Source organism: Megalops cyprinoides, chromosome 14, assembly GCF_013368585.1.
Source record: "Megalops cyprinoides isolate fMegCyp1 chromosome 14, fMegCyp1.pri, whole genome shotgun sequence".
In the NCBI taxonomy this organism is placed as follows: Eukaryota; Metazoa; Chordata; class Actinopteri; order Elopiformes; family Megalopidae; genus Megalops; species Megalops cyprinoides.
In genome coordinates, this window is record NC_050596.1 from 6,582,204 (window position 1) to 6,609,891 (window position 27,688).

General features: G+C 47.1%; 1 protein-coding gene across 1 annotated transcript in view; it reads left to right on the forward strand.

Annotated features, from left to right (window-relative positions):
• The first annotated feature begins 3,083 nt into the window (after window positions 1-3,083).
• The window catches only part of LOC118789592 (cytoplasmic FMR1-interacting protein 1 homolog), a 61,475-nt gene continuing 36,870 nt past the window's right edge, over window positions 3,084-27,688 (forward strand). Inside the window, exons 1-15 of the mRNA XM_036546075.1 lie at window positions 3,084-3,341; window positions 12,300-12,420; window positions 12,718-12,807; window positions 13,741-13,818; window positions 14,329-14,430; window positions 14,821-15,002; window positions 17,397-17,493; window positions 17,604-17,732; window positions 18,037-18,141; window positions 18,819-18,910; window positions 19,295-19,412; window positions 22,386-22,508; window positions 26,262-26,387; window positions 26,747-26,913; window positions 27,469-27,616. Coding sequence (XP_036401968.1) covers window positions 12,304-12,420; window positions 12,718-12,807; window positions 13,741-13,818; window positions 14,329-14,430; window positions 14,821-15,002; window positions 17,397-17,493; window positions 17,604-17,732; window positions 18,037-18,141; window positions 18,819-18,910; window positions 19,295-19,412; window positions 22,386-22,508; window positions 26,262-26,387; window positions 26,747-26,913; window positions 27,469-27,616 — 1,674 coding nt within the window. The 5' untranslated portion in view covers window positions 3,084-3,341; window positions 12,300-12,303. The remainder of the gene's footprint in view (window positions 3,342-12,299; window positions 12,421-12,717; window positions 12,808-13,740; window positions 13,819-14,328; window positions 14,431-14,820; window positions 15,003-17,396; window positions 17,494-17,603; window positions 17,733-18,036; window positions 18,142-18,818; window positions 18,911-19,294; window positions 19,413-22,385; window positions 22,509-26,261; window positions 26,388-26,746; window positions 26,914-27,468; window positions 27,617-27,688) is intronic.

A 27,688-nucleotide genomic window follows, 5' to 3' on the forward strand; every position in this document is an offset into this window, starting at 1 on the left:
AGGGCTTCACTCACTCCTATGGTCTTGTGTTCACATTCCAGCAGTGGAACAGCAGTGCCTGTACCGCATGTTCCTGGAGTATTGGCTGCTTTGCTGGTGGCAGGGTTGCCTAGGGTTACAGTATCTGAGCAACAGTCTACCAAGAGCAGCTTCATCCAGATGGAGTCTGTCATGTGCTGACACCAAGAACTGGACAGCATCGAGAACCTGGCTATCCTTGCTCAACGGCAGCTGCCAGAAGGCTGTAAGACAGCACCACCTGGTGGCCAATGGTAGGGGATGAGGATATGTTTCTTAACACAAATTTAAAGAGTTTATTCAGCTTATCTATCTGCAAAGCATTTTTAAGATGATGATGTGAAAATATAATAAAATCATGGCTTTTATTTGTACAAAATAGTTTTTACATTAGTCAGAAAAAGATTATAGCTGGGCCTTAACAAATTTGTTGATCTACCTCTCAAGCCATTTGGCACAAAACTTCTTTAAAACACCCATGAGGAGAAATGTTGAATTGGTGTCTTGGTCATAATCCTCCATAGATCCAAAAATGTTGCTTTAGCACTGAGGCAGTAATGTCCATTTAGTGAGGCAACACCGACCCCTACTGTATGTTTAAAGAAGGTGCATGTGTATACAGACCCTCATGGCCCTAGATCCTAGCCTGACACCTGACTCTAAAATACACTGACATAGCCACAAAGCACTCTAGAATCTTATGATATGATTATTAGCAATAATGCTGAAAGACATACACAAAGCCAGTGCATGTAACCATGTCCTCTGGTTTTCTTTTGAAGGTCCCTTGGTTTGTAGACTTTGGGATCATCTTAGAGAATGCACAATCTGAAAATATACAATTTTTCAGCTCCTGCTACAGATTCAGTCATGCTCAGGTAATTTGCAACCTATTCATGAGCTACATACATGAAATCAATCAGCTGTTAATACCAGCTGCAGCCTTACTGGTCAGAACGGAAATTCTCCCACAAGATGAACTGGGAGGGAATTTTTACGTTTTAATATTCCCTTGTTAGACACAGCAGTTAATGCATGTGTGCTTTAATTCTCCTTTTTCCTGATCTCTAATGGCTGGCTTTGAAGGGTGCTGAGAGTCAGCTTCAGGGAAGGACAAGCCTGTCATGTGACCTCCAGAACCAAGCTCGAGTTTACCTGTTTTTTCCCACTTAAGTGACTGAAGTCAAAGCTGCTGGTCAAGCTGAGTGAAGCTGGGGTGCCATGGCAGCAGTGTTGCTGAGCCTCACAGCTGTGGGTCTTCACATTGAGATGCTGAAAGCACTCACTGTACCAGGAAACATGAATCCTACATCTCTGTTATTTTGCATCTGCCTTTATTTTCTTTTGAAACGGCTTAAGTCTGCATTCGATAATTTGCTGTTTTGAAGCAAGAAAAATGAGCTGATGATTTTCAGTGAATTCCTCTCTTGTCACAGACTTGTGCTGTGAAAGCTTTTGTCTCTGTCATAAGGGTGTTATCAGAGACAACTGCCTATAGCTGTACTGTTCATGTATCGTTTGCACATAACATGGAGCTCACCCATGGAATCTGTACATTCTAACACAAAGCAATCAATCCTTGCCCACAGATCTACATAAAATACTTTCTGTTGCCGTAGTTCACAGATCATACCCAATATGACAATATATTTCCATAATGAAAAATATATTTTTGTGTATGCCTGAGCTACTTATGAACTACAGGGTGTGGAACGGTGAGCATTAGCAGTGATGTCCAAAAAAACAGGGAGAAAAGAAAGCCCAGTCAAAACCAGTGTTGAGATGGCCTGTTTGTTTCTATGCACAAGCATTTGTTAGTGGTGCTCAGATTTTGCACTTGTTGGTCATAACACATGGACATACCCAAGATATTTCTTGTTACTGTAAAGTCATTCAGCTTAGTAACCATCTTATATTTAGGGAACAGACACACCCAAGAGATTCATGATTATATAATGATGAATGAAGACGGCACCTACCCACTGTGTTCATTATTCCAAAGCTTTCCATCAGGCCATAGGCCATTCCAAGGATGTCCTGCACTCTCAATTCTAAATAAAGGAATGCTCTGAAATGTGCTCGTGTCAGAATATAGCTGCTGGACAAGTTCGTTTGTTTGTGCAGAAAATATGTTTCCCGTCCACAAGTGATACTGCGTGTCTTAATATATTAATTGTATTTGTTGTGAAGCATGTGTCTGTTCGTGAAACTCTGATATATTTATGTCATACGTTTTATGTCAGTGTGGCAATATTGATAGCATACACACTTTCCATACTTGGTTCACTTCGCTATATCTGTTCGCATTTGTTGTCATAGCCACAGCCCGCCACGCTCAATATAGTGATTAAATATAGTCAATATAGTGGCCAAAGGTAATTTTTACATGGGCTCTCGCGCACAGCTTCGTTGGGCTCGGAGTTTGCATACAGATTATTTGCAGTCTGCAAATGTGCCGAAAACAATTTTCACAGCACCAGTTTTCACACGATTGCATATTTTCTTAGATGCACTTATCCAGGGCGACTCACACAGCTCTCCGTTTTACACGTTCTCTGTTTATACAGATTAAGCACCTGTCTCAAGGGTTCAACAGGGGTTCCCTCAAGAGTTCCCCCATCTGGGAATCAAACCAGCAACCTTTAGGTTAGAAGCCCAGCATCGAGTGCTCATGACTCCCTGGACGCATTGAAAAACTTTTCACAGCATTGACCAGATTAATTCAGTCATAACTATTCTTAACAGTTCTGTATTACCTTACGAAAGCGCAAATAAAAGGTTAAAAGAAAGTAAAAAAGGTTAAAACGAGAAATCCAGGAAAATGAAAATCTAGTGCAATTCAAGGAAAGATGTATTATCTTTTAAAGTATTAATAAAGTTTGCAGCTATTCATTCTTGGGGCTGTACATCTTCGAAACATCCTGCAGTGCGCATCATATTCCCACTGTTGTGCTCCCTAAACTCCCTCCAGTGGATGTTTTGTGCACGACATCAAACGGCTCGAAGTTTTCTGTTCCCTGAGCTAGCTCACTACGCTAACTGTTTGGTAGGTGGGAACTCCCAGTGAGGGTTCCCTGCCTGGCTGCGATCGGCATCGACCGCGGCAGGAATCATCAGCAACCGGAAAAAGGAAAGTTTAGGAAAGCATCCAGCTAGACAGCTTTTTCGTTTTTCGTTGAGAAAACGTAGAGGGGAGATCTTAAACTCTAGATCTCGGTAACACTGTCGTTAAATGGAATTTCAGCACTGATTTCCCGAGAAAGAACATTTTCGGGTGCATAGCCAGCCGCCTAGCTGGCTAGCTAGCTACACGGATTACTAAGGTAAGAAAGTTTTTGTTGATCTTGGGTGTTGTCTTCGCGTTTTTTCATTGTTTTGTTTTGGATCTGCGCTTTACCCCCGTGATGGGTTTCTGACGGTGAAGTTAGCGAAGCAGTATTTGTTATAGATTTTGCAGGCTTAAAGCAAGAACAGAAAGGGGAACATTGCAGCTAACTTCGCTAACGTTGGCTACTTTATTTCCGATAAATAGCCAGTTAGCTCGCTAGCTACTCTTGTAGGCCAGTCCGTGACTCATTCATGTATGGCTGGACATTGGCAAACCGTGAATTTTGAGCACATACCCAAATTCGCCAGCGCTGGAGTCTATAATCCCGCTCGCCTAGTCGGGTAATTGGTTAGTTAGTTAGCCATGTAAACTAATTAGAAAGCAACGATTTAGTTAGTTACTAACCTTAGCTAACTAGTCCAGCCATGTTAGAAATCAAAGTTTCTAGTTAGCTCCTGCGTCTCAGATTTGGCTAGCTAGTTGCTGTCGACTTGGAAAAAGTTGTTCGATTTTTTGTCTTTTCGCTCACCACAAATTAGTCATAAAATATGTCATTGTTCAGCAGGCCAGCTAGCTATAACGTAGCCAAAATTAAAACTTTCTGTTGGAATGTCTTAGGAGAGTAATAAATTAACATCTGTTGCATTTAGTGCGCCCATGCCAGCTAACCAGCTGTTGTATCCAATAACATACCGTCGCAATGCGATACTAAACAAATTGTTGACTGGCTAAGTTAGCTAGTTCGTTAGGTCAGCTAGGCAGCAAGATAGGAGAATGATCAGCATGCAATCTCCGTAAAATGGCGTGTAATAATTTACAGCATTTAATTTTTAAGACCTTAGTCCTCTACATGTTGCAGACGTTTATCAAGTCTAACCAAGAGCTAGTCAGATGTTAGCAAACGTCAGTGTCAATATTTACCAGCATTACGGCTACAGTGATACGATCATTATGTACATTTGGCTGGAGCTTGATAAATTCTGGAAAACGCGTTTTTATCCCACAATATATGAAATTTAATCTGTCGGTTGAAGGCAGGCACCAAGCAAACACAGAAGTGGTGTTCTTCCATGACAGAAGGCGCTGCATATTTGTGATGTGAAGACAAACACGGCACATACATCTAAATTCTGCATTGGTTTCAGGACGAGAGGTTTAAGTCTGATAAGGTTTCGTAATGAAACAATGTAACATTTAGTGTGTAACACTTTCGGATTTTATTTGTGTTAATTGCTTCCAGAGAAAATATGCTGACCCATTGACACCGAGGACAGAACAGAATATCTAGTAACTTAAAAGTAAAACGGGCAAATTTTGTGTACACAAGGCTGAACCATGGTAGAGGCCATAGTAATTTTAAAAAATCAAGAATTGGACTAAATAATGTGAAGGAAAAATTTTTTCAATGTATATTTCTGTTATCTCCTTTTCTCTTTTAAAAAGTAATTTACAAAAAGTTAAGCGTCACATTGACAGCGTTTATCCCAGCATTCCTGTTTCCACTTTTGTTCTCTGGTATTTAATAATCTGCTTATTTTTATCAGTTTTGGTATTCATAGTTACCTGAAAACTGATTTATTGCAGAGGGTGCATCTGTCTATGCAAAAATGTGAGGCCCAAGTAGCCAAAGAGATGCATTTATTTTCCTGTTTCAGTTTTAAGATACACTCAGCTTGTTGTTCTTGTCTGTTTACACCTTGTAGCTAACTGCAACACTGTAAGAAGCCACTGTAGTAAGGTGTTGTAGTTTTAATTCTGGCTGTTCTCTGTGTGGTTGCTCTTGCCGCCCTGTGTGGAGGAAAAAAATATGTGTGTGTGTATATATATATATATATATATATATATATATATATATATATATATATATATATATATATATATATATATATACCCACACATATGTATTTTTTTTTCTCCACACAGGGCAGCATGATTAGCCATGTAGCTCCATATTGCTCATGTTAGCAAGTTACTGAGCACCATCCATGTATTCTTCAAATATGCCACACTTTTTCAGTTGCATGTTTCAGTCCACATTTTGCTAAAGTCTGTCTCAAAATTTGAATATTTATGTGTAAATTGTACCAGAGATGCAAGTTTCCAGTTGTTACCGAGTCAGGTTCAAGTTTCCCTGGCACAGATAAGATTTTACATTCAGTTACTTATCAGCTTGGACAATATCCTGATCCAGGGATCACAGGGTGTTTTACACGCTGTTGCTTTATTTCAGATGGATGTTTGCTGAAGCTGTTCTGGTTTATGTGACTTACTCAAAACCACAACCACAGTGTTCCCACCTGGGAACTAAACCTGGGTTTCAATGCAAGCACAGCTCATCAGGCACAGAAGCACAGCACTTTAATGACTAGGGTCATGCTGAAAATACAGACCGTGTCCTACAGTAACCAAACCATAGCAGCTCTGTTAACAGCAACACCAACTGTGCTCAGTATATATGTCAGTGTGATAAAAAATGATAACATCCGGTGTGTAAAGGCAAGCCTTGTGATCTGGTGTTAGCGAGGGGAGCCAGCACACTCTCTGAAGAGGTGGGTCTCCGGATTAAAGTCCCACTAAAAGCAGTCTTGAAGTGTCCCCACCATAAAGAACTGAAGGCTGTGGACAACCCTGACCCAACCCTCACCATTGCACGAAAGCAGAGATGTATTATTTGTTAGCCCATAGGTAGGAATGTTTTTTTTTTTCCCAAGCTCAGTCGGTGCCATGATGTGCCCTTGCCAGGAAGGATTAAGCTCAATTATGATGTGCTGAGGGACCTCGTCAGCCGAGTTTCAGGCAAGGGCAGGAGAGCAGAGCCGGTGAGCAGACAGACATTTTTTTCGTGCTTTGTTTTATGTTGACAGCACGGCAGTGGACGTTGGTCATGCTCAGAATGTGGAAGATGTTACAGCATGTTTAGAGTTTGAGGAGAGGTGGATATGTGTGCTCCGGGCCTCTGCAGGCTGACGTGGGGCGCTTAGGACAGGGAGGACACCACCCTCCTCTGTGCTGCTAAATGATACACTGAGGGGCGTAGGCAAGCCTGGCAGATGGAGCAGCAGCTGAGCTTTAGGAGAAGTGAAAACGGCAGCACTGGGGGCTGACAGCTGGGCGGGAGGACACGGCGGGGGAGAGAGAGAGACAGAGATGGAGACGGAGAGAGAGAGACAGACAGAGAGCTTTGAGCCTCATACTGACACATCCTTCCATGGCCACTCATCCGAAGCACATTCTGCCCTGCAGGTGACAGATTATCTGAGTCTGTCACACTGTACTGTCACCTAGTGCTAGAGATGGTGACCACAGTGATTTTACAGTTTTATGTTCTTTTCCTGCTTTGCTTTTTTTATTGCGTGGAGGATTTGCCTCTTCGACACTGTGCGCCTCCCTGTGAACTCAGTTTCTAATTTGGTTCTGTGTGCATTTAGAATCAGTGTGTGCCTGGCTGTGTGTCTGCTGTGTGTCAGCTACTGTAGGTCAGAGTGGAATAGCTGCGTCCATGGAGCGTAGTTTGTGCGTTTAACTCGGTGGCCCTTCCTGGGTGTCATGTGGCCCTAAGATGAGGTGAACGGCTGTCCGGTCCAGGGGCTGGTGGGCGGGGTGGTGTCAGGTCAAACGGCGGCTCCACGTCCAGAGCAATTGCGGACCCCTCCCCCTTTCCCTCGACCCACAGCGCAGAACTTTGACCGTCCTTCCATCATAACACTTAGAGTGCGGTCGTTGCGCCTTTGCCTTGCTTCCTCTGGACCGGTTGCCACTTCCCCTTACACACTGACAAGACGTTGACACGGTCATGTGCTGATGAGGGGAGAGTGTGACCGAGGGCTGGGAACAGCGTGGAGGTGACGGCCGCCGGTGGGGACGCAGCGCTCCTCTGGGTTGGTTACCCTGCTCACAGACAGTGTTCAGGGTGAGGGCTGGAGTGTACCCCTCAGACAGGGAATAACCAGCCTGTCATTCATCCAAAGTCACCACATGAATGTGTCTGCTCTTGCTTTCTTCTTCTTTTTTTAACAGAGCACCGCAGTGCTACAAGTGCTGCCTGTTTGCTCCCATTTCTTCTCCTTGTCGTCCATTTTGTGGTGAAACTGACTTTGCGCTGTGTCTCAGAGAGTGGCAGCGCATACCGCATGCGTGTTAAAAAGGCCTCCGTGTAGGCTGAGAAGCTCCTGGGCCCTGTAAGAATGGCCACGCCCTGTAGCTCTAGAGATCCTGGCCCTCACTTTTGGGCCTGTGGCTATGGAGCTAGCACAGGCCCTCTTGAGACTTGTGTGACAGACAGAAGTATGACCAGACCTGTAATTCGGCCTTTTTTTTTTAGCCAGGAGCTGCGGTTCACTGTCTTCCTTCTGCTTTCTGAGCGAGGCTCGCTGTGGTCGTCTTTCATCATCCCCCACCCCCAGATACGAGCAGGCCGGGACTAGCCCCAGCTGCCGCTCAGCAAACGTGCTCCCTTTTGGAATGTTGTCTGGGTGCTTTCGGTTTGAACAGTGGAGCAGAACGTCTGAATCATATTTCCTGCAGCACGTGGCACACACCCGACACAGCCGTCATAGTAGCGTAAGTCCATCCATGCTGAGAAAAGCTGTAATCCTGTAAAAATGCCCAGTCATAGCCATGACTGTATGAGGTGGGTTACCGCTCTGCGGAGAGGATAGAGTTGGGAAATGGTGCCGTGCAAAATGAGTAGTTATATCTCAGGTTGCTAATCCCCCAGAAGAACAGTACAGCAGGATGTTACAGGTGTTCTGAGTTTGGTTATTTCTGCAGGTTATAAAAAGTGTGGGCGTGTGTGGTCAGTTAAAAGGGAACTTTACTGAAATAATAATACTTCCATACATCTTTGATACATAAGTGTTTTACCTTTAAAACAGGGAGTGGTCCTTTTCCTTCTGTCGCACGTTGAATGGACCTGGGTGGTTTGTAGCAAGCTTGTGATGTCAGAGTCAAGTCTATGATGTCATAAACCTGTATATGATGTCATATACAGGTGCAGGTGTCACAGGGTCAGTGCATTGGTGCTGATCCGGCACAACGTTTGTCTCAAGTCGTCTTTACCTGAGAGGCAAGTGTATGGTCACAGTCGTGTATGCTCAGCTATCACCGGTCTCTCCCACCCATTCAAACCAGCAATGTTCACTTGTCCTCCATTGTGCAATACATTTGTATATTCAGTTCTGATATATGAAAGTCATAAATGTCCCCATCGTCAGTGCCCATCTCAATATCAGTCGCCTTTTAAAGCATGCTGTAGAAGAGCCATCAGCCACAGGCTTGTTGACGATGTGCTTCAGTTCTGTGTCAGAGGGTTTTGGTCTGAGTCGTGACAGAGAGCCAGAGCACACAGGAGGTGGTGCCCTTTAAGCACTGCAGGAGAAGATGTAGAAATTATGTATATTGAGGTCAGAAACATTCTAACTGTACTGGAACAAAGTCACTGGGGTCTTACCAGTTGCACAGTAGGCACGCGAGCATCTGTGCGGGGGGGGGCAGAGCAGTGTGTGGGTTATGGGTCTTGCAAAATTTGAGAGATGTGCAGAGAGGTGTCAGGTGCCAGCCTGCTGCCTGCCCACCCCCCCCCCCCCAAACACTGGAGCTTCTGCTTCTTGTTGTTTCACACTCTCAGCATTCTCAACTTCACACATCACACTTTCAGCAGCTGCAGCGTCTGGGTGTCACAGAAACCATTGCTGCACTCACTGTCAAACTCAGCCTGAGTAGTGTGAATCTCACTGTCTGGTTACTTCACAGCTGAGACGCTCATGGGTTATTGACGACACACCGGGCAGCTGTTGTTGCTGCTGTTTAAAAACAAAAACAGAAGGAAAATATAAATTGAGTTTTGCCTCTTAAGGCCCAGGTGTGGACTGCCATTTCCGAGAGCAGAATCTCTTCCTGCTTCTCCCCCCCGCAGCCTAGACCGTGCAGGGTTTCACACCTGGCACCTGCAGTTGCAGCAGGAATGCCTCTTAGCCTCAGGGGCGCTGCTGTACGCACCAGTGAAAAGAGTTCAGACCTTGCCCCTCCTCCTTGCCCTTTTCACCGTACCTGGAGGTAACGGAGTCAGTGGTTGTGGGTTTCTTCCTGCGGGGGCTGCTGGTAGGGAGTGTGGGACTGTGCAGTCAATGGTGTCTGCATATGCGTCTGCATCTGCTTGGTAGCTCTGTATCAGGGCACAGGCTGGGTCTGTGTTCCCCCATAAGTAACATTCCTGTTGACACAGGACTAGGTTACACAGGTAACCTCCTGTTCCCACAGGACTAGATTATACAGGTAAACGTCTGTTCCCACAGGACTAGAGTATACAGGTAAATTAGTTTGAACAGGTAAAGGCCCGATTGCTCAGGAGCGCTTTGCAGTGTTGAAGTCCTGCTCAGAAGAGTAGTTTTCATGACATCCCCAGAGTATTTTAGCTGGTTTGTCACAGATGGTAACTCCTGAGGAAATGGAGGTTTCAACACACTGCTCTAATGCTAAAATCCAGCCATGCACAAATCTGCGTTTTCAGTACCAACTTCATGTTAAGTCATGCGTGTAAAAAAGTCCACTTTGAATCTAGGCAACTAAAGCGCATAAAGCTGGAAGCATCAGCGCTAGTTTCACCGAACAATAAAACCACGCACTACAATTTAAACATTCAGAAATGCATGATAATTAAGATGTATATTAATACGCGTGAAAACTAAAAGAAGAAGTGCAGAACGGAGCTGGCCAGATGTTTCGTTCTTGCAGCCGTCTTTGAAGCATGAAAATGTTGTTGTCAGGGCACACCCGTCTTTAAATAGCAGCTCTTACCTCACAAGGGGCGCTAGCTGTGATTCCAATGCTAATTATGCAATAGGTCAACAGGCCAGCTGCGGCACGCCCATTCACAAAGACAACACAAACAAATGGCATCGTATGGTCCAGTAAACATCAACAGGTAGCCTGTTGCCACATACGTCAGCGTTACTGCAAGAAACTACCATCATAATCCTATGTACAGTCCTACTAAGACGGCTGAGTAAGTCCTGAGTAAGACGTCATTATTCCAAGAAGTTAATAGGCCACCTTTGGCTGCAAGCACCTGACCTTCAACCAAACCAGGTAATCTGTCACTGGCCTCTAGACCAGCATTTCACAGCCAAGAGGAACCAAGAGTCTCTGCACCCTCTCTCAGTACTCTGTGGCAACTTTGCTTCATTGCTTTTTGCAAGGGATCAGAGAATAATTTTAATTTCATTTTTTCCCTTTTTGTGTAACTTGGGTTTTATTCAGGGTGCAGACCTTTTCAGCAATGTGCTAAATTTGAAAAGAAGAGAGGTTTTGTTGTCTTGTCAGTCTGGGAACTGAATAAAAATATGTCTCTTCTGTCTGTGTGAATAGGATATTGGAGGCTTGCTGTGCTTTATAGGAGCGGTAGCAGCTGGCAATAGAAAAGACTGAATTTACAATATTTCAAAGAGGAAACTGAGAAACAAATATTCTGGGATATAAATACTTGTATTGGACGTGACATTAAAAAAGAAATTTCTTTCATATTACATTTCATATTGACTGTTTTATTTGGATGGTACTGTACCCTTTAAGCCCATCTTAGGAAAAAATGAGTATTGCAACAAATAATGTTGTTTTTACTAATGCACATTTCATGATCTGATGAAATCAAAGAGTGACATTTGAAAGTAAAGCGTGTGAGTAATTTGCTGTGTAATGTGATTCTCTTGGGTTTCAGTTTTTGTCTGTCTTGTAAAATAGCCACCAGTACTAACATGACCATCAGTAACTTAACTAGGAAATGTCTTCATGGCTTAAAATAAAATGTTTCAAGGTGATTATCAAGAGGAAATGTGTGTTTTTCTGTTTTAAATTTTTTCTTTTCTTTCTGTTTGTTTTTTCATGTAGTAGAAGCGCTTATGCAGTGCGACTTGCACAGGTTACCGTTTTTATTTGTTTATGCAGCTGGGTATTTATGGAAACAATTGTGGGCTAGTACAAAGTACTAGTGCCACAGTAAGTACTTTGCCCAAGAGTACAACAGCAGTGCTCCAGTTAGGAATCGAACCAGCAACCTTTCAGTTACAAGCCCTGCTGATTCCCACTATACCACACTTCTGCCACATTTGCCACTGACCCTAACGGGTGGATGGGATTATTAGGTCCATTTACCCTGTATGAACTGTGCTCTACTATGAGAAGTTATTAATATTATACCATTTATTTATTGGTCTTTGTGGATGGGCGTGTCACATTCAGTGTGAATTGAGAGCCAGCTGCATGATTTGCTTGTCAGCGTAGGAATCGCAGCACACGGCCCCTCGTGAGCTAAAAGCTATAATTTAGTTGGGTGTGCCGTGATTTACACCCTCAATGATAACAAGATCAGAGCATCTCTACCGCTAGTGTTTTTCAGCCCATAAACGTGCTGTTTAATGTGGTGTTATTGAGCTCAGTTTATGTGTTTTTGAAAATGGGAAAAAAAAATTCTTCACGTTAAAGAAACGTGTATTGGCAGTTCAACGGTCTGAGCACCGTAGGAAAAAACTCCTCTGCTCCTTTTCCTGCGTGCAGATTAGGCTGGCATTTATCTGTGATATCTGACTGCGGTTTACCATTCATCACGATTGCAACTTCCTGTCTCCGTCCTCGTCATGGCCTATGGCTTTAAGAATATCATTGTAGCGCAGTAATCTTCTCCTGGGGGTTTTTGGTTTTTGTTATTTGTTCACTGTAATATTACATATTACTGCTGCTACAGAAATGGCTGTAGACAGGAGCTGATTGAGCTTAGTGGAGTGTTGATACTACTCCATTGGAGTATTGATAATACCTCAGGTGTTTTTACAGGCTTGTCGTTATGCTTTCTGGCTTAGTCTCACTCCACGAGCTGCTGTCTAACTCCGCCCCCAGCACCCCCCGCTGCCGTCTAACCCCACCCTCCCCAGCTGTTGTCTAACTCTCCCCCTGTTTCCAGCGCCATGACGTCGACGGTGACCCTGGAGGATGCCCTGTCCAATGTGGACCTGCTGGAGGAGCTGCCCCTCCCGGACCAGCAGCCTTGCATCGAGCCGCTGCCCTCTTCCCTTGTTTACCAGGTCAGACCCACAAGGTCCCATCGGGAAATGCATCCACATCATGAACCTGTTCCCATGCTCCCTCAAGCAGAGCCAGTGTAGTTTTCTCCATTGCAATTTCTGCCCTGAAATAATTCTAATTCTTCAAGCCCCATAATTAAACTGCAGTTGACTTCCACTGTTGCACTGCTGTGTCACAGCGGTAATATAATGCTCCCTGTCTTTGTCGCCGCCCACCTTTGAAACCTGTCATTGTGCATTAGGTAGAACTCGAAAGTTTTATCGCTTTAAATCTCTGGATTTCTGCTTTGCTTCCAGCCCAACTTCAACACCAACTTCGAGGACCGGAATGCCTTTGTGACGGGCATCGCCCGATACATCGAGCAAGCTACCGTCCACTCCAGCATGGTAACACGGCCGTTCCTTCTCTCTCGTGTGGCTCAGCCTCTGGCTGTAATTTATGGACAGAGTCTTCAGTTTAATGAAGAGAGGCTTGGCTCAATTAACTTCCTCTGAAGCCCTTTGTCACTGTCTGCCTGACCTGGCAAGGCGCCTCTCCGGAACAGAGCTTTGACCGCTGAGAAGGGGGGGCTTGTGGGAAATTTTAGTGGCTTTGGTAGCCCCCCACAGAGAGTGGCAGAACCCTGGCCACTGTGCCCAGCGCTGTCTGTTCTGTGCTCGGGAGCTTGAGTAAGCTGCAGTCAGCGGCAGCACCTCCTGGACCGCGCAGTGACAGAAACGCCCGTGGCTGTTTTACGGCCAAAGGAGCGCTGCCATTTTGTGCCTTATTAGAGAGGGATAATTGCTGTGTAACAGTGATTGATTTGAATAAAGCAGCACTTTGTATGCAGAGAGTACCGCTCTCGACCTGCTGGAGCGCTGCAGCTGCACGCTTCACTGAAAGCTGGCCTGGATAGAGGGCCCATTCACTGCCTGTGCGCGCGTGTGTGTGTGTGTGTGTGTGTGTGTGTGTGTGTGTGTGTGTGTGTGTGTGTGTGTGTGTGTTTGTATGTGTATTTGTGTGTGTATTTGTGGTAGCGTTTGTAAGTGTTTGTGTGTTACAGAGACTTGAATGCTTGAGTGGAATAAGGCCCACGTTTTTTTTTGTTCATTGTAAGTGACACCAGCAGTGTCCCTCTCATAGCAGTAGATGATGTGTGATTGTTATCCAAGAGGAAATGTTTATGCCTGTAAGTTATTGCTGCATCATTTAGATGAGTGGTACCATTGAATGGCAGTTTCTGTGTAAGTATTGTCGGGGTTTAGGATGGTCCAGGGTTGTGTAGCTGGAGGGCTGTGAGCACATGTGCATTTGACAGTATTGCAATTGTGTGTGTGCAGAATGAGATGCTGGAGGAGGGGCAGGAGTACGCCGTCATGCTCTATACCTGGAGAAGTTGCTCCCGGGCCATCCCCCAGGTACGTTCTCACAGCTTTCGCCATGTTTGTCTGTTTGTGTGTGTGTGTGTGTGTGTGTGTGTGTGTGTGTGTGTGTGTGTGTGTGTGCGTGAGTATGTGGGGGGTGATTTCCCACTGTTAGTGTATGTCCTATCTTCCCTTGTGCCTTTTGCTACAATCTTACCGTCCTCACACTGAGTGACTGGTACTGCCCTGATCTTACAGTCCTCATGCTGACTGACTGGTACTCCCCTGATCTTACAGTCCTCACACTGACTGACTGGTACTGCCCTGATCTTACCATCCTCACACTGAGTGACTGGTACTGCCCTGATCTTACCATCCTCACACTGACTGACTGGTACCCCCCTGAATTTACAGTCCTCACAGTGACTGACTGGTACTGCATTGTTGTTACCGTCCTCTTGTCAGACTCCCTGAAGCCCTCTGTTGATGCTGGTCTTTAGCCTGACTGACGCTGTGCTAATGACTAACCTGTCTGATCCCCTGCCGTCCCACCCCTGCCTCCAGGTGAAATGCAATGAACAGCCCAACCGAGTGGAGATCTATGAGAAAACGGTCGAGGTTCTGGAGCCAGAGGTCACCAAGCTCATGAACTTCATGTACTTCCAGGTAACGTCTCAACCGAGCCTGCTGGCGCAACCTAACACAAGAACACACACAATAATGCCACTTTACTGTGTCTTAATATCTTTGTAGACATAGATCTTTGCAGAGTGTTTTTTTCATACAGTATGTTATCCAAGCAATTAGTTTGACTGGCTGGACACATTTAATATCTTTAAGTATCATTATCTAAGACACTGAATGCTTACTACCAGTATGGAGTTTACAGTTTTAATGCACTCCAGGGTTGGCTGTAATGGCAGAGCACAGGCTATAGGTCCGTGTGTGGATTGGGAGGTGGGCGTTGATAGTGTGAGAAGATCAGGAAGCCGAGGGTGAAGGCCTGCAGGGTTCTCCCGTGCTGTCCGGATAACCCCCCTCCCCCTCTCCGCGCAGCGCACCGCCATCGACCGCTTCTGCGGGGAGGTGCGCCGCCTGTGCCACGCCGAGCGGAGGAAGGACTTCGTGTCCGAGGCCTACCTGCTCACCCTCGGCAAGTTCATCAACATGTTCGCCGTGCTGGACGAGCTCAAGAACATGAAGTGCAGCGTCAAGAATGACCACTCCGCCTACAAGAGGTACGCAAATGCGCAAACTCCACGTGAGCGTCACGCTGTGAAGAAGCAGGCCGACGCTTCTCACCAAATGACAGAACAGGAAGAGCAAATATTCAAAAAAACGATCATTTATTTTAAAAAACACCAAACAAAGGACACAGCCTGCATGCACAGCCAAACCAACACGGTCAACCTTCAGCTACACCTGTACACTACACACTACCATACATCGGTCATTAGATCACAGAATCCAAACACATCGCAATACTACATGTAAAATAAACCGCAAGCACTACAATTAGCGGGTGTTTGGGGGTGGGTATTGAGGTGGAACCGAGATGGAGTCTGAAGAGGTGGGTCTTCAGTCTGTGTCAAAAGATGGCCAGTGATTCTGGTGTCCTGACCCCCATTGGAAGTTCATTCCACCACTGAGGGACCAGCACAGACAGGGATTTGAAAAAAATCATCCTCAAGACATTTAACAATTTATAATATAAAAAATATAATATAAAATGTAAATATAATATAATATAAAAGCACACAGTTATTTAATTGTTAACAATGACCACGCACCTTCTCATATTAAAGGGGTAGTTTAATGATTCTTAACACAAAGAGAAAACACTTTCCTTGTTGCATTAGTAGTACCGGTTGTAGGGGTGGGTGGGTTGTCCAGGATTTACATTACATTATGTTACATTATAGGCATATAGCAGACACTCTCATCCAGAACGACTTACATACGCTACAGTTTTACATGTTACCCATTTATACAGCTGGATGCTTACTAAGGCAATTCTAGGATAAGCACCCTGCCCAAGGGTACAGCAGCAGTGCCCCAGAGGGGACTTGAACTGGCAACCTTTCGGCTACAAGTCCTGCTCCTTACCACTATGGTTTCCTCACGTTCCTGCTCTCAGATGTCCTCTGATTTGTCAGGCATCTATGAGTTTCTCAGATGACATCAGTGGAGTAGCACATATGTTCCAGTTGGCACCCACTTCACTGTGGTGCACTGTGGGACTTGTAGTGCAAGAAGGTTGTTTGCTGTGTGCTGGTGTGTTGGAGGATTGCATTTGTCTCACCTAGGACGTGTGTGTATGTGTAAAAGTTGTAATAGTGAGATGAGCCTAGTATACAATTGGCAAGTCAGAAAATAGGCTTGGATAAAGGGGGAAAAAGCATAAAAATTGAATGGTAGAAAGGTTATTAAATCCACCTCTACCTATATTTGTAAGACTGGTGAATGTGTTTTGGTACCTCTGGCCTCTAGGTGGCAGTATTAATCTGCTTATTGTCCCCACTGCAGGTGCATGTAGAAGTAGCTGTAAATTGTGCTCATTGCGCTGGCCAGCTGGCTGGTAGCTCACATAGGGCTGAAAATCACAGAACCGCCTGCATTCTGCTGTCTGTCTCATTTGATAAAACTCTCATAAACAGGAGTTTGTGTGGATGGGGTGCTGAAGGTCCCTAATAATAAAGGCAGTGAATAGGATGGGTTAGGGTTCGAGAGGCCCGGGGGGCTCAAGGGCAGAGGATCCGAGTAGGAGGAAGATGAATCAGACTGAGGGAGTGTTGTAGGGTGTGCCCATCACAGAGGCACAGAGCTGGAGAGTTCATGAATTATGCAGCTGATATTTCCCAGGACTGCAGTCACCAGTCACACTTCTCAGAACTGGAGCCCTCTCCCTCTCTGAGAGTGTGGGAAAGACTCACACGGGACATGCACACACACAAATTTGATCACACACATTTGCTCACATACACGTGAACACACACACACACATATACTTTCTCACATAAACAAATTTGCTCACACAAATCAATACACGTGCACACGCACCCACACATGCACTCACACTCAGGCAAGGGAACAGTTCCTGACTGACTGGAGGGAAGCACAAGATGTTTTTTCCTCAAACTTTTAAAAGTGACCAAGAACAATCTGAAGTAGCTTCATTCGAAATGTTTTCCAGCAGAGAGTTAGTGGTGTTTTCAAAGTGCCATAAACAATTTAGTGTCCTGAGGCTTGAGCTGTAATATTGCAGCAGTTCTCTCTCTCTATCTCTGTATCTCCTACTTCTCTCTCTCCCCCTCTCCCCTCTCTCTCTCTCTCTCTCTCTCTCTCTCTCTCCTGCCTTTCCCTCTCTCTCTCCCTCTCTCTCACTCTTCTCCTTCTCTCTTTCTTTCCCTAACTGTCCCTCCCCCCAAATCCCTACCCCATGTGCTCCCTCTGTGTTTCTTGCTGATGCAGTTTATGACCCCGCAAGGGTGTGTTGTGGCTGTACATATGCATGTGTGTCCATGTACCCACGTAGTCACCAGCGGAGCGCGCTCAGAGCTTCATGACTGTGAGGCAGCAGTCGCCCTCCTGGCCCGGTCTCGCTCACGCCTTACCTCCTCCCCTCCCTCCAGAGCCGCCCAGTTCCTCAGGAAGATGTCCGAACCCCAGTCCATCCAGGAGTCGCAGAACCTCTCCATGTTCCTGGCCAACCACAATAAAATCACCCAGGTGCGCGGCTTCGGCCCTCTCAAACCCGGCCTGGACGCCACCGGCAGTTCTGTCACGTCTGGCTTCCGCTCGTAACACTCACTAACGAACCGGGCCCCTTTCCTCCCCAGTCTCTGCAGCAGCAGCTGGAGGTCATTAACGGTTACGACGAGCTCCTGGCCGACATCGTGAACCTGTGTGTGGACTACTACGAGAACAAGATGTACCTGACACCCAGCGAGAAGCACATGCTGCTCAAAGTAAGCCCCTTCCCTTTCTCTAAAACACACACTCCGTCTCTGCAGGGTCGTTAGAGGTCAGACATCAGCACAGTCCTCTGCTATACCAGCTGGAATATGACCACTGGTGCAGAATTCAGTTGGTTTAACGTGTTATCATGTATTAAGTTTTCTATTAATGTGTAAATCAATTGACATTTGCGTGTGCTGTTAATCTCCCTGGATAATATCAAAGTGGTCTGTAACAGCTGTATCCTTGAAGTGTGCTATTTGAGAGTATCTTATGGATGAGTGAGAAGGGGTATGTGTGGACACTCTAATCTAGGTGATGGGCTTCGGTTTGTACCTGATGGATGGAACCAATAGCAACATTTACAAACTGGATGCCAAGAAGAGGATAAACCTCACCAAGATCGACAAGTTCTTCAAGGTGAGGTGAAGAGCAGTATGTTTCCCTGCTTGTTTGCATGCCCTTGTGTGTCTGACTGTGCGTATATGTGTATGTGCATACCTGGTTATGCTAGTGCATGCGTATTTGTGTGTTTGTGAGTATCTCTGGTCTGCATGTGTACATGGATTGGAGTGGTGTGTGTTTGTGTGCTGTGTGTATTATTGAGTGTGTGTGGTTGTCTGTTTGTTTGTCTGCTCTGTGTGTGTGTGTCTGTGTGCACGCGTGCGTGTGTGTGTGTGTGTGTGTGTGTACCTGTTGAGCAGGGCTTGTGTGTGTGTGTGTCTGTTGAGCAGGGCTTGTGTGTGTGTGTGTGTCTGTTGAGCAGGGCTTGTGTGTGTGTGTGTGTGTGATAGAAGGCAACTGCTTTGTGACTCATTGTCTCCGTTGTGCTGAGGAACATGATGAGGTCACTTATCACAGGAGAGCAGCCTTCTAATCTCAGCGCAGAACTGAACTCATCGTCAGACAAATGTCCCTCTCTTCAATTAATTGATCCCTGCCTCTTTCTACCTGCCAGTCGTCCTCAAATGAGTCCTGCTTCCTATTCATGCACAAGGGGAGAGATGTTTTTCTCAGAAGAGCTGTCATCACCGCTTTTCAGAATGCCGTTGATTGAAGAGCACCTCTCTCTCTGTTTTTCTCCCCGTCACCCGCAGCAACTGCAGGTGGTGCCGCTGTTCGGGGACATGCAGATCGAGCTGTCCCGCTACATCAAGACCAGCGCCCACTTCGAGGAGAACAAGTCCAGGTGAGACCCGCCGCACGCCCGCCGTGTGACAGGCAGTCCCAGGCAGGGAGCTGCTCTGCTCCGCTGAAGTCCTGTCTCACCGGTGGCGCTGGTTCCAAGTCCCCTGATTACAGGGACAGCTGGCATTCTGGCAGGGCTCAAACTGCCATTAAGAGGCATACACATTCAAAGATTGTCCCCATGGTCTGAAATGCCCGGCGGATCCAGGTAAAAATCGGCCTGCCTCATCCATCATACAGAACTAGCTCCACTTCCTGTAAGGGGGGTGTAGGCCAAGCAAGGTGGCTGAGAAACTGCATTTCCCAGCAGGCACTGGGGCACAGCTGGGCAGAGCAGCAGAAAGCATCAGGTTGGTGAGTTAACCCTTCTCTGTCCGTCCCGCAGGTGGTCCTGCACTTCCACCGGCAGCAGCCCCCAGTACAACATCTGCGAGCAGATGATCCAGATCCGGGAGGACCACATGCGCTTCATCTCCGAGCTTGCACGCTATAGCAACAGTGAGGTGGGTGGAGCCTGCCCGTCAGTCACATCCCCTCCTCTTGCCCCTCCCGCACTCGGCCTCACAGAAGGCTGAGGTATCTGTGCTGCTGGGAATGTGAATGTTACTTTATTGGGGTTCACACTCTGGATGCTCATTAAAGACATTAGCAGGGGGGTGTCCGAGTGTGTTATTAACTGCCCGAGATCTGCCTTTGAGAAATTGCTTTGGCAATGACACAGACATGAAATTGACTTAATGGGGGTATAATTATGTATGAAAATCACTGTCCAAAAATAAAAAGCATTAATTAATCAATGGAACGAAATAACACTGTTCATTTTAATGAGTGGCATCAAGCCAAAGGGGATGAAAAGGTGCGTTTTTGATCTGAGATCCCGCTGAAGCCGTATTGGAATTGCAAATGTCCGTGCCTCGATCCGGCGAGGACACCCCCCACCCCCAGGGGGCTGTCAAACCTTAATGCCCCCCGATCCGTGAGGTGCGCACCCGCATCCCGAGGAGCCGAAGGAGACGGTCCTGATTATTCCCTAATTAACGGCAGGAATTTTAATGACCTCTCTGTAGTGCTCCTGGTGGACGAGTCTTTCCGGAGGAGCCGAGAGTTTCAGTCAGGAGCTGCTGGCGGCGCCGGGTTTCTGCAGATTAGCGTCAAGCACACTCGAAAAAAAACGCTCCGCAGTTCAAAATCTGTTTATCATGTATGAATTATGATGAAATGCAAATTGCACGTGGGCCGGTGCACGTGATAAGAGAAGCTCTGGGTCTCCATTTATAACCTCTCCAGGAAAAGAACCAAATCCTTTAAACTCCCAAAGTTTCAAAGCAGAAACATAGATTTATTTTATTATTTATGCTAATACGCCCTATGTCCCTGTGTGTTTCTTGTTCAGGGTGGTGCTAGCTTGCTGTAAACAGGATACCCGTCTCTGCTTTAGATAAAAATAACATGCTGTAGATAGCATGAACATATGTTTGATGCGTTAAATTTGTAAAAGCATAAAATAAACTCAATAAAATAGTCTACCAGTCATCACGTACTGCATTTCCATTTACAGCACAAAGTAACAGACATCTACTGTCAGACTTGTTCACACACCAGAATTTAGCTTCCTCTTTTTTATGGTTATTTTTATTTACAGTTTGGAGGTTTTGACAAGACTCCCAGCATCACTTGTGTTGCTTACATGTAAAATCACTCAAAAAAATCTGTCAGTCTAATGTGAATTCAGTAAATATTGTCACGGGTTCTGGAGGAGACTGCAAGATGCTCAGCATATCTGAATGAGTGTAATAGGATCTGGTTCAGGGGGTGGATTATAATGTACTTTTCTAGTGACTTGGTGCATACTGCTCTCTGTTCTGAAACATTGCAGATGTAATTTTTACATACTTGGTAACTTTCTTTTGCATTCACACATTCTGACAAGCACACAGCACAGTACTTTCAAAGGGAGCTTGTTGTAGAAGATTCTAGATCATGTGGCTGCATCCAAATTTGTGTCACTAAAAGCTGTACTTTCCTACTACACAGGGGGAAAGAATGGCCAGTTGTGCAGTGACCCCACTTATGTCATTCAGGATCAGGAGGTGAATGCTGAAAATGACAGATCCAAGGGAGACACGCAGCATGATTTCCTATTGGTGTATCTGTTTGACTCAAGAACATATGTTTGAACGCATAAAATTTTGAAGACTAAATCCAACACACTTAAAATAAAAATAGATGCATCTGTTTTCAAAGACATCCATATGGTCTGTTTCTAACTGTCAGGGAGGTGAGTGGATTGTTGAGTGAACTGCTACGATTAGCGTTTCTCACCAGACCGGAGCGGTTGAAATTCTCACTCAATATGGAGACGATGAAAGAGCTTGAGAAGTGGATCTCACTGCTTCACACATTTAAAGCGTGTGCAGATGCTGGCTGTTCAGGAGGACGAGCTGTGGAAAGTTTTGGTTCCATTGGTGTTTGGCACGGTGTGGTGCAGTACGCTCATAATAATTCAGTCAGTGCTGTTTAAATGATGGTTTAGGAGGATGAGAGTGCCGTGTCCATGTGTCCGTGCTCCGAGTTTGTGGCTCCCGGGATCCAGAACAGCCTGCACTCACCTGTAGATCACCTGCATTTTAAAGGGTGTATCCGTGCTAGGGGCCGCTGGAAAGTGCTGTCAGAATCCCCTTAGCCTGGTGGCGCTGGTAGTCTGGATGCAGTCGAGGCCTCCTCTCTGAGCCAGGACTCCGTGCAGCCTGCTGAAGGCTCTCTGAGATCAGGTGTTACAGGGTCGCCGTTGTGTGGGTGCACTGTTGCTAAGTCGTTACCGGCTTCATTACTGTGGATGGAATCGGGTCTATTGTGGCTGATGCCTGTGACTCCTGGGTTGCGCAGTGGCGGAATCATTGTGACCTTCATCTATGGGAAATGAGTGTAGAAATGCCTTATTATAAGGGTAAAAAACCTTTTAAATGTATCTCTGAAGTTCTGCCTCGCACGACTGCAGAGTAGAGGGTAATGTTGGTTTATCCAGGGTGACTTACATAAACCCATACAAAAAGTTCAGGCTAAGAGTTGAGTCGAGGACAGATCAGCAGTGTCTCAACCAATAGTAGGAGTCATTACAAGGTGTAGAGAGTATGTGAGGGCTGCCAGTAACATTACATTATATTAATGTCATTTAGCAGATGCTCTTATCCTGAGCAACATATCGGTTACAATTTTATGCATTTATACAGCAGGATGTTTACTGAGGCAATTTGTGGTCAGGTACCTTGTTCAAAGGTAAAACAGTAGCACTCTAATGGAGAACTGAACCAGCAACCTTTCAGCTACAAACCCAGGTCAATACAATTACACCGCACTGCTCCTGATACTGGGCCACACTACTGGCCATTTGGGAGGTGAGAGGGGGCCTTGTGTGAAGACACGCTTGCCTGTGACTGAAAGGTGTTTCACAGGGGTGTACCATGTCCCTCCCGCAGGTGGTGACGGGGTCCGGGCGGCAGGAGGCCCAGAAGACCGACTCTGAGTACAGGAAGCTGTTCGACCTGGCCCTGCAGGGCCTGCAGCTGCTGTCCCAGTGGAGTGCCCACGTCATGGAGGTGGTGAGTATCCCATCACGTGCTGTCCAATCGGTAGGTCTTCCTGCAGGTCACATGACCAGATGGATGCTTTCCTTTCCTTGAAGAATGTTGAGGCTCAAATGTGGCACAGTTTTCAGTTTCTATTAGGCAATGAAGGGTTTTTTAAAAAATCCCACCAAATCTCCGTGGATTTAATAAGAATACAGTGAAGTAAGCCTATAGTCTAAAACAGCCTGGGCATTTTAATCCTGAGTTTCTGTTGCACTTTGAAATGTCTTCCAGTGTTCTGAAGTGTAGTGTTGACTCTTTTCTGTTTCTCTCAAACTTCAACAGTGTGAATTAAGCATGGAAGTTGATGGTGATGTGTTAGTGGGAGCTCTCTGAGTTCCCTGACAGACAGACGCAGATATAAACTTTCAGCATTCTGCAGATTCTTCAGAGCAGCTGAGGAAAGCTGTTTATTATTGAGAAACTCATGCAGTATTCATCACGGGCAGGAGCGTCTGACAGACCCAGAAAGGCTTGTTTTGAAGCTTTGTCTTTTGTTGGCTTGTTGATCCTCTCTTCTCGCCTCCGAAATCTACTTTCCGTGTTTCTGTCACACGGAAAGGGGGGGGGAGGGGCTTGCAGTCAGAGCTGGTGTTTTCAGTTCAAAGGGGATATCGAAAAGGCTCCCGGTCATGTTTTACACCGCGTCCCGCTCCATGGTGACAACAGGGCTGTGTCCCCAGGCTATCCTGGCGGAGCAGTGTCCCCGGGCTGTCCTCAGAGACCAGCAGGGTGGCCTTCTGCTGCTCATACAGAGCACAGAGCAGGGGGTGACGTGGCAGATGCCGTACTGCAGTGCAGTGAAGCTCCGCACCACACTGCCCCTAGAGAGGGGTGCCGGAGGCCAAAGCCAGCCGGGATACGTGACATTTCAGAAAGGTTCGGTGAGGTTTGGGAGAGCTACACAACGTTTCCTCCATGCTGATCAGGGGGCATGAGGTCTTGGTGTGCTGTTAAACGTGATCAGTGCCAGGAGCTGCATTTGAAGAGATTTACATCCATAAATACCCCATGTGGTCCACGTGCCAAAGCTGCGTATGAAATGTCTTCCTCCGACTCATCTCTGTGCTAGCAGAGCTTGCGGACCGCAGTGTGAAAAGAAGCAGCGGCTGACATCACGTGTCTCGGAGGAGGGCACGTGCTTGTCCACGCTCTCCCGGATTGACAGTGGGGGTTGTGCAATGGGACCGAACATCACTGACAGATTGGGCATTCCAAAAGGTTCAGGGAATTGGGCATCCTAAATTGGGGAGAAAAATGGAAAAATGAAAAAAAAAGATACTGGATGGGTTGAGTTGGCCTAGAGTCGCGCAGACGCCTGTCATGTCTGTGTGAAGCTGAGGTCTGCCTGCTCACGCAGCACCAGCTGCTCAGTGTGTCTTTTCTCATCTCGCCCCATCTGAGGCTGTTTAAAGAAATCATCTCTGCAGTACAGTCACAGCAGCTTCCTTTTTGGTTTTGCTTCTTTCAAATTCTGACCAAGTGGCAAATGCAGCACATAGTGTGTCAGTTTCCTGCCCCCAAGAGAAAATGGATTAAAGATCTCTGAGTGCGGTCTGCATGGTGTGAGTGCAATCTGCATGGTGTGTGAGCGGTGCTGTGAGTGCAATCTGCATGGTGTGTGAGCGGTGCTGTGAGTGCAGTCTGCATGGTGTGTGAGCGGTGCTGTGAGTGCAGTCTGCATGGTGTGTGAGCACTGCTGTGAGTGCAGTCTGCATGGTGTGTGAGCACTGCTGTGAGTGAAGTCTGCATACTGTGAGTGCAGTCTGCATGGTATGTGAGCGGTGCTGTGAGTGCAGTCTGCATGGTGTGTGAGCGGTGCTGTGAGTGCAGTCTGCATACTGTGAGTGCAGTCTGCATACTGTGAGTGCAGTCTGCATGGTGTGTGAGCGGTGCTGTGAGTGCAGTCTACATGGTGTGTGAGCGGTGCTGTGAGGGCAGTCTGCATGGTGTGTGAGCAGTGCTGTGAGTGCAGTCTGCATACTGTGAGTGCAGTCTGCATGGTGTGTGAGCGGTGCTGTGAGGGCAGTCTGCATGGTGTGTGAGCAGTGCTGTGAGTGCAGTCTGCATGGTGTGTGAGCGGTGCTGTGAGTGCAGTCTGCATGGTGTGTGAGCGGTGCTGTGAGTGCAGTCTGCATGGTGTGTGAGCGGTGCTGTGAGTGCAGTCTGCATGGTGTGTGAGCGGTGCTGTGAGTGCAGTCTGCATGGTGTGTGAGCACTGCTGTGAGTGCAGTCTGCATGGTGTGTGAGCACTGCTGTGAGTGAAGTCTGCATACTGTGAGTGCAGTCTGCATGGTATGTGAGCGGTGCTGTGAGTGCAGTCTGCATGGTGTGTGAGCGGTGCTGTGAGTGCAGTCTGCATACTGTGAGTGCAGTCTGCATACTGTGAGTGCAGTCTGCATGGTGTGTGAGCGGTGCTGTGAGTGCAGTCTACATGGTGTGTGAGCGGTGCTGTGAGGGCAGTCTGCATGGTGTGTGAGCAGTGCTGTGAGTGCAGTCTGCATACTGTGAGTGCAGTCTGCATGGTGTGTGAGCGGTGCTGTGAGGGCAGTCTGCATGGTGTGTGAGCAGTGCTGTGAGTGCAGTCTGCATACTGTGAGTGCAGTCTGCATGGTGTGTGAGCGGTGCTGTGAGGGCAGTCTGCATGGTGTGTGAGCGGTGCTGTGAGTGCAGTCTGCATGGTGTGTGAGCGGTGCTGTGAGTGCAGTCTGCATACTGTGAGTGCAATCTGCATGGTGTGTGAGCGGTGCTGTGAGTGCAGTCTACATGGTGTGTGAGCGGTGCTGTGAGTGCAGTCTACATGGTGTGTGAGCACTGCTGTGAGTGCAGTCTGCATGGTGTGTGAGCGGTGCTGTGAGTGCAGTCTACATGGTGTGTGAGCGGTGCTGTGAGGGCAGTCTGCATGGTGTGTAGTGCTGTGAGGGAAGTCTTGTCAGGGTCATAGTATCCTAATAGCCTCAGGACCCTCCGCCTGTTTGCCTTTCAAATTATGAAGTGTTTAATTGTGTAAAAAATTAATGAAATAATTTAAAATAATGTCATTTTGAAAAGGTGCAGACATTAGGTTTCACATCCGGCAGCAGGCCTCTCATGCAGCTATCCATGTTAATGGGATTTTTTAACAAGCACACTCGGGCTCCCTGACTGACACCTGGACTCTATCATAATGAAGCGTGAGAATAATTCATCTGTTCTCACCGGAGAGCCGCGTCCTGGCCGCCCTCAGCTCCTCCCGTGCTTCCTGCCCTCACCTGAGGAGAAACGCTAAATTTTCCGGTGCCGCCGGCGGCCACAAGCTGCCCTTATCAGAGCGGACCGCGGACGCCCCTTTCAAAATGTGACCCATTGGTCGCCATAATCTCCACATGGTTTTTGTGAGGGATGATGATGTTAAATGGTCTCCATCTCTGCCCCCCACCTCCAGGTTCATTATTTGAAGTGATATCCTTCGTGTGCTCACATTAATCTCACCCTGACATTGAGGCAGCTGGCACAGGACTGTAATATGGCCTACATGACGAGAGATAAGAAATTACAATTACTGCTGACTGACAGGCCCATTTGTGAGGACGGCCGTTACGTTCAGCCTTTCAGTTATCGCAGTGGAAGTGTCACCGGCTGTTGCAGGCTGATGAGCGCTCAGAAGCCTCCGCTGCCTGCTCCCGTTCGAGGATGTTTGTTAAGCACACAGCGGGGTTAATGTGGGCCGCACATCTCTTCTGACAGTACTCGTGGAAGCTGGTGCACCCGACAGACAAGTATTCCAACAAGGAGTGCCCCGACAATGCCGAGGAGTATGAGAGAGCCACCAGGTACAACTACACCAGTGAGGAGAAGTTCGCCCTGGTCGAGGTGAGTGGAGCTTCTCCAGCTGCCATATAATCTAATGAAAATTGTTAATGTGTGTTTTAGCTCTAAGAATAATTCCTTGCCTTGTTTCTCAAACAGTCTCCTGGCATTGGAAGTAGCCGTCTGGCTATAACTTTCACTGATTATTTTTTCCAGTGACTATAGGTGTCAGTGACTATTGCTGTCAGCGGCCATGGCTGTCAGTGAATGACTGCAGACACAGTGACAGGCATAGTGCCATGTAGTCCCATATGATCCCATAAAACCCACCCTGTGTTGTGCTGCGCGTAGCCCTGCATGCAGGTATGCAGGTATGCGGGCCTGTGGGTGACCACAGGTGTCTCTGCGCTCCTCTCCGGCAGGTGATGGCCATGATCAAAGGCCTGCAGGTGCTGATGGGCCGCATGGAGAGCGTCTTCAACCACGCCATCCGCCACACCATCTACGCCGCCCTGCAGGACTTTGCCCAGATCACCCTGCGCGAGCCGCTGCGGCAGGCCATCAAGAAGAAGAAGAACGTCATCCAGAGGTACGGCTCCCCACCGGGCCCAAAAAGCACAGGGCACAGAACGCGCAGTGCCGTTTCCACAGAAACGTCTATGGTCTGTGTGAAGTACCTCTGTAGTTCGCTAACATGTTGTGGGTGTGGATGTGGGTCTAATGTCCTGGAGAGGGGGGACATATAGTGGTGAAAGGCAAACCCAGGCCGGTATTGGGTCTGATGGCCTAAGATTGGAAAGGGAGTTTCTTCCATTTCTCTGCTCCCTGCTGTTGAGTGTGGGAGACAGCCCCTGGCTGATGAGGTTTTCCCGTGTTCACTGCACTGTGAGCATGGGTTAACTCAGCCTCAGCCCCCTGGCTCTGTTATTTGAGCAGAGATGAATAGAGCAGCTCAATTTGCGCCTAAATTGAAACAGGGATACTGTTTGCCTGCATTTCTCAGAACTCCCCTAATAAAGTGGCTGTACCAAGGCCTGCTGTTTGTACAGCTGTTGATGTAAAGCCACCTCGGCCCCCTGTCTGGGAGAGCTTTCCCTGATTGGATGAGGGTGATGCGATCTGAATTACGCTGCTTTCTCTGCAGTGTCCTGCAGGCCATCAGGAAGACCATCTGCGACTGGGAGACGGGGCGAGAGCCCCACAATGACCCCGCCCTCCGTGGAGAGAAGGACCCCAAGGGGGGATTCGATATCAAAGTGCCACGGCGCGCCGTGGGGCCGTCCAGCACACAGGTATCAGTGCCTCGCGGCGCGGTAGCACCCTCGACTGGTCCTCCTCTGGGCTTCTGTCTGTTTGAAATTAAA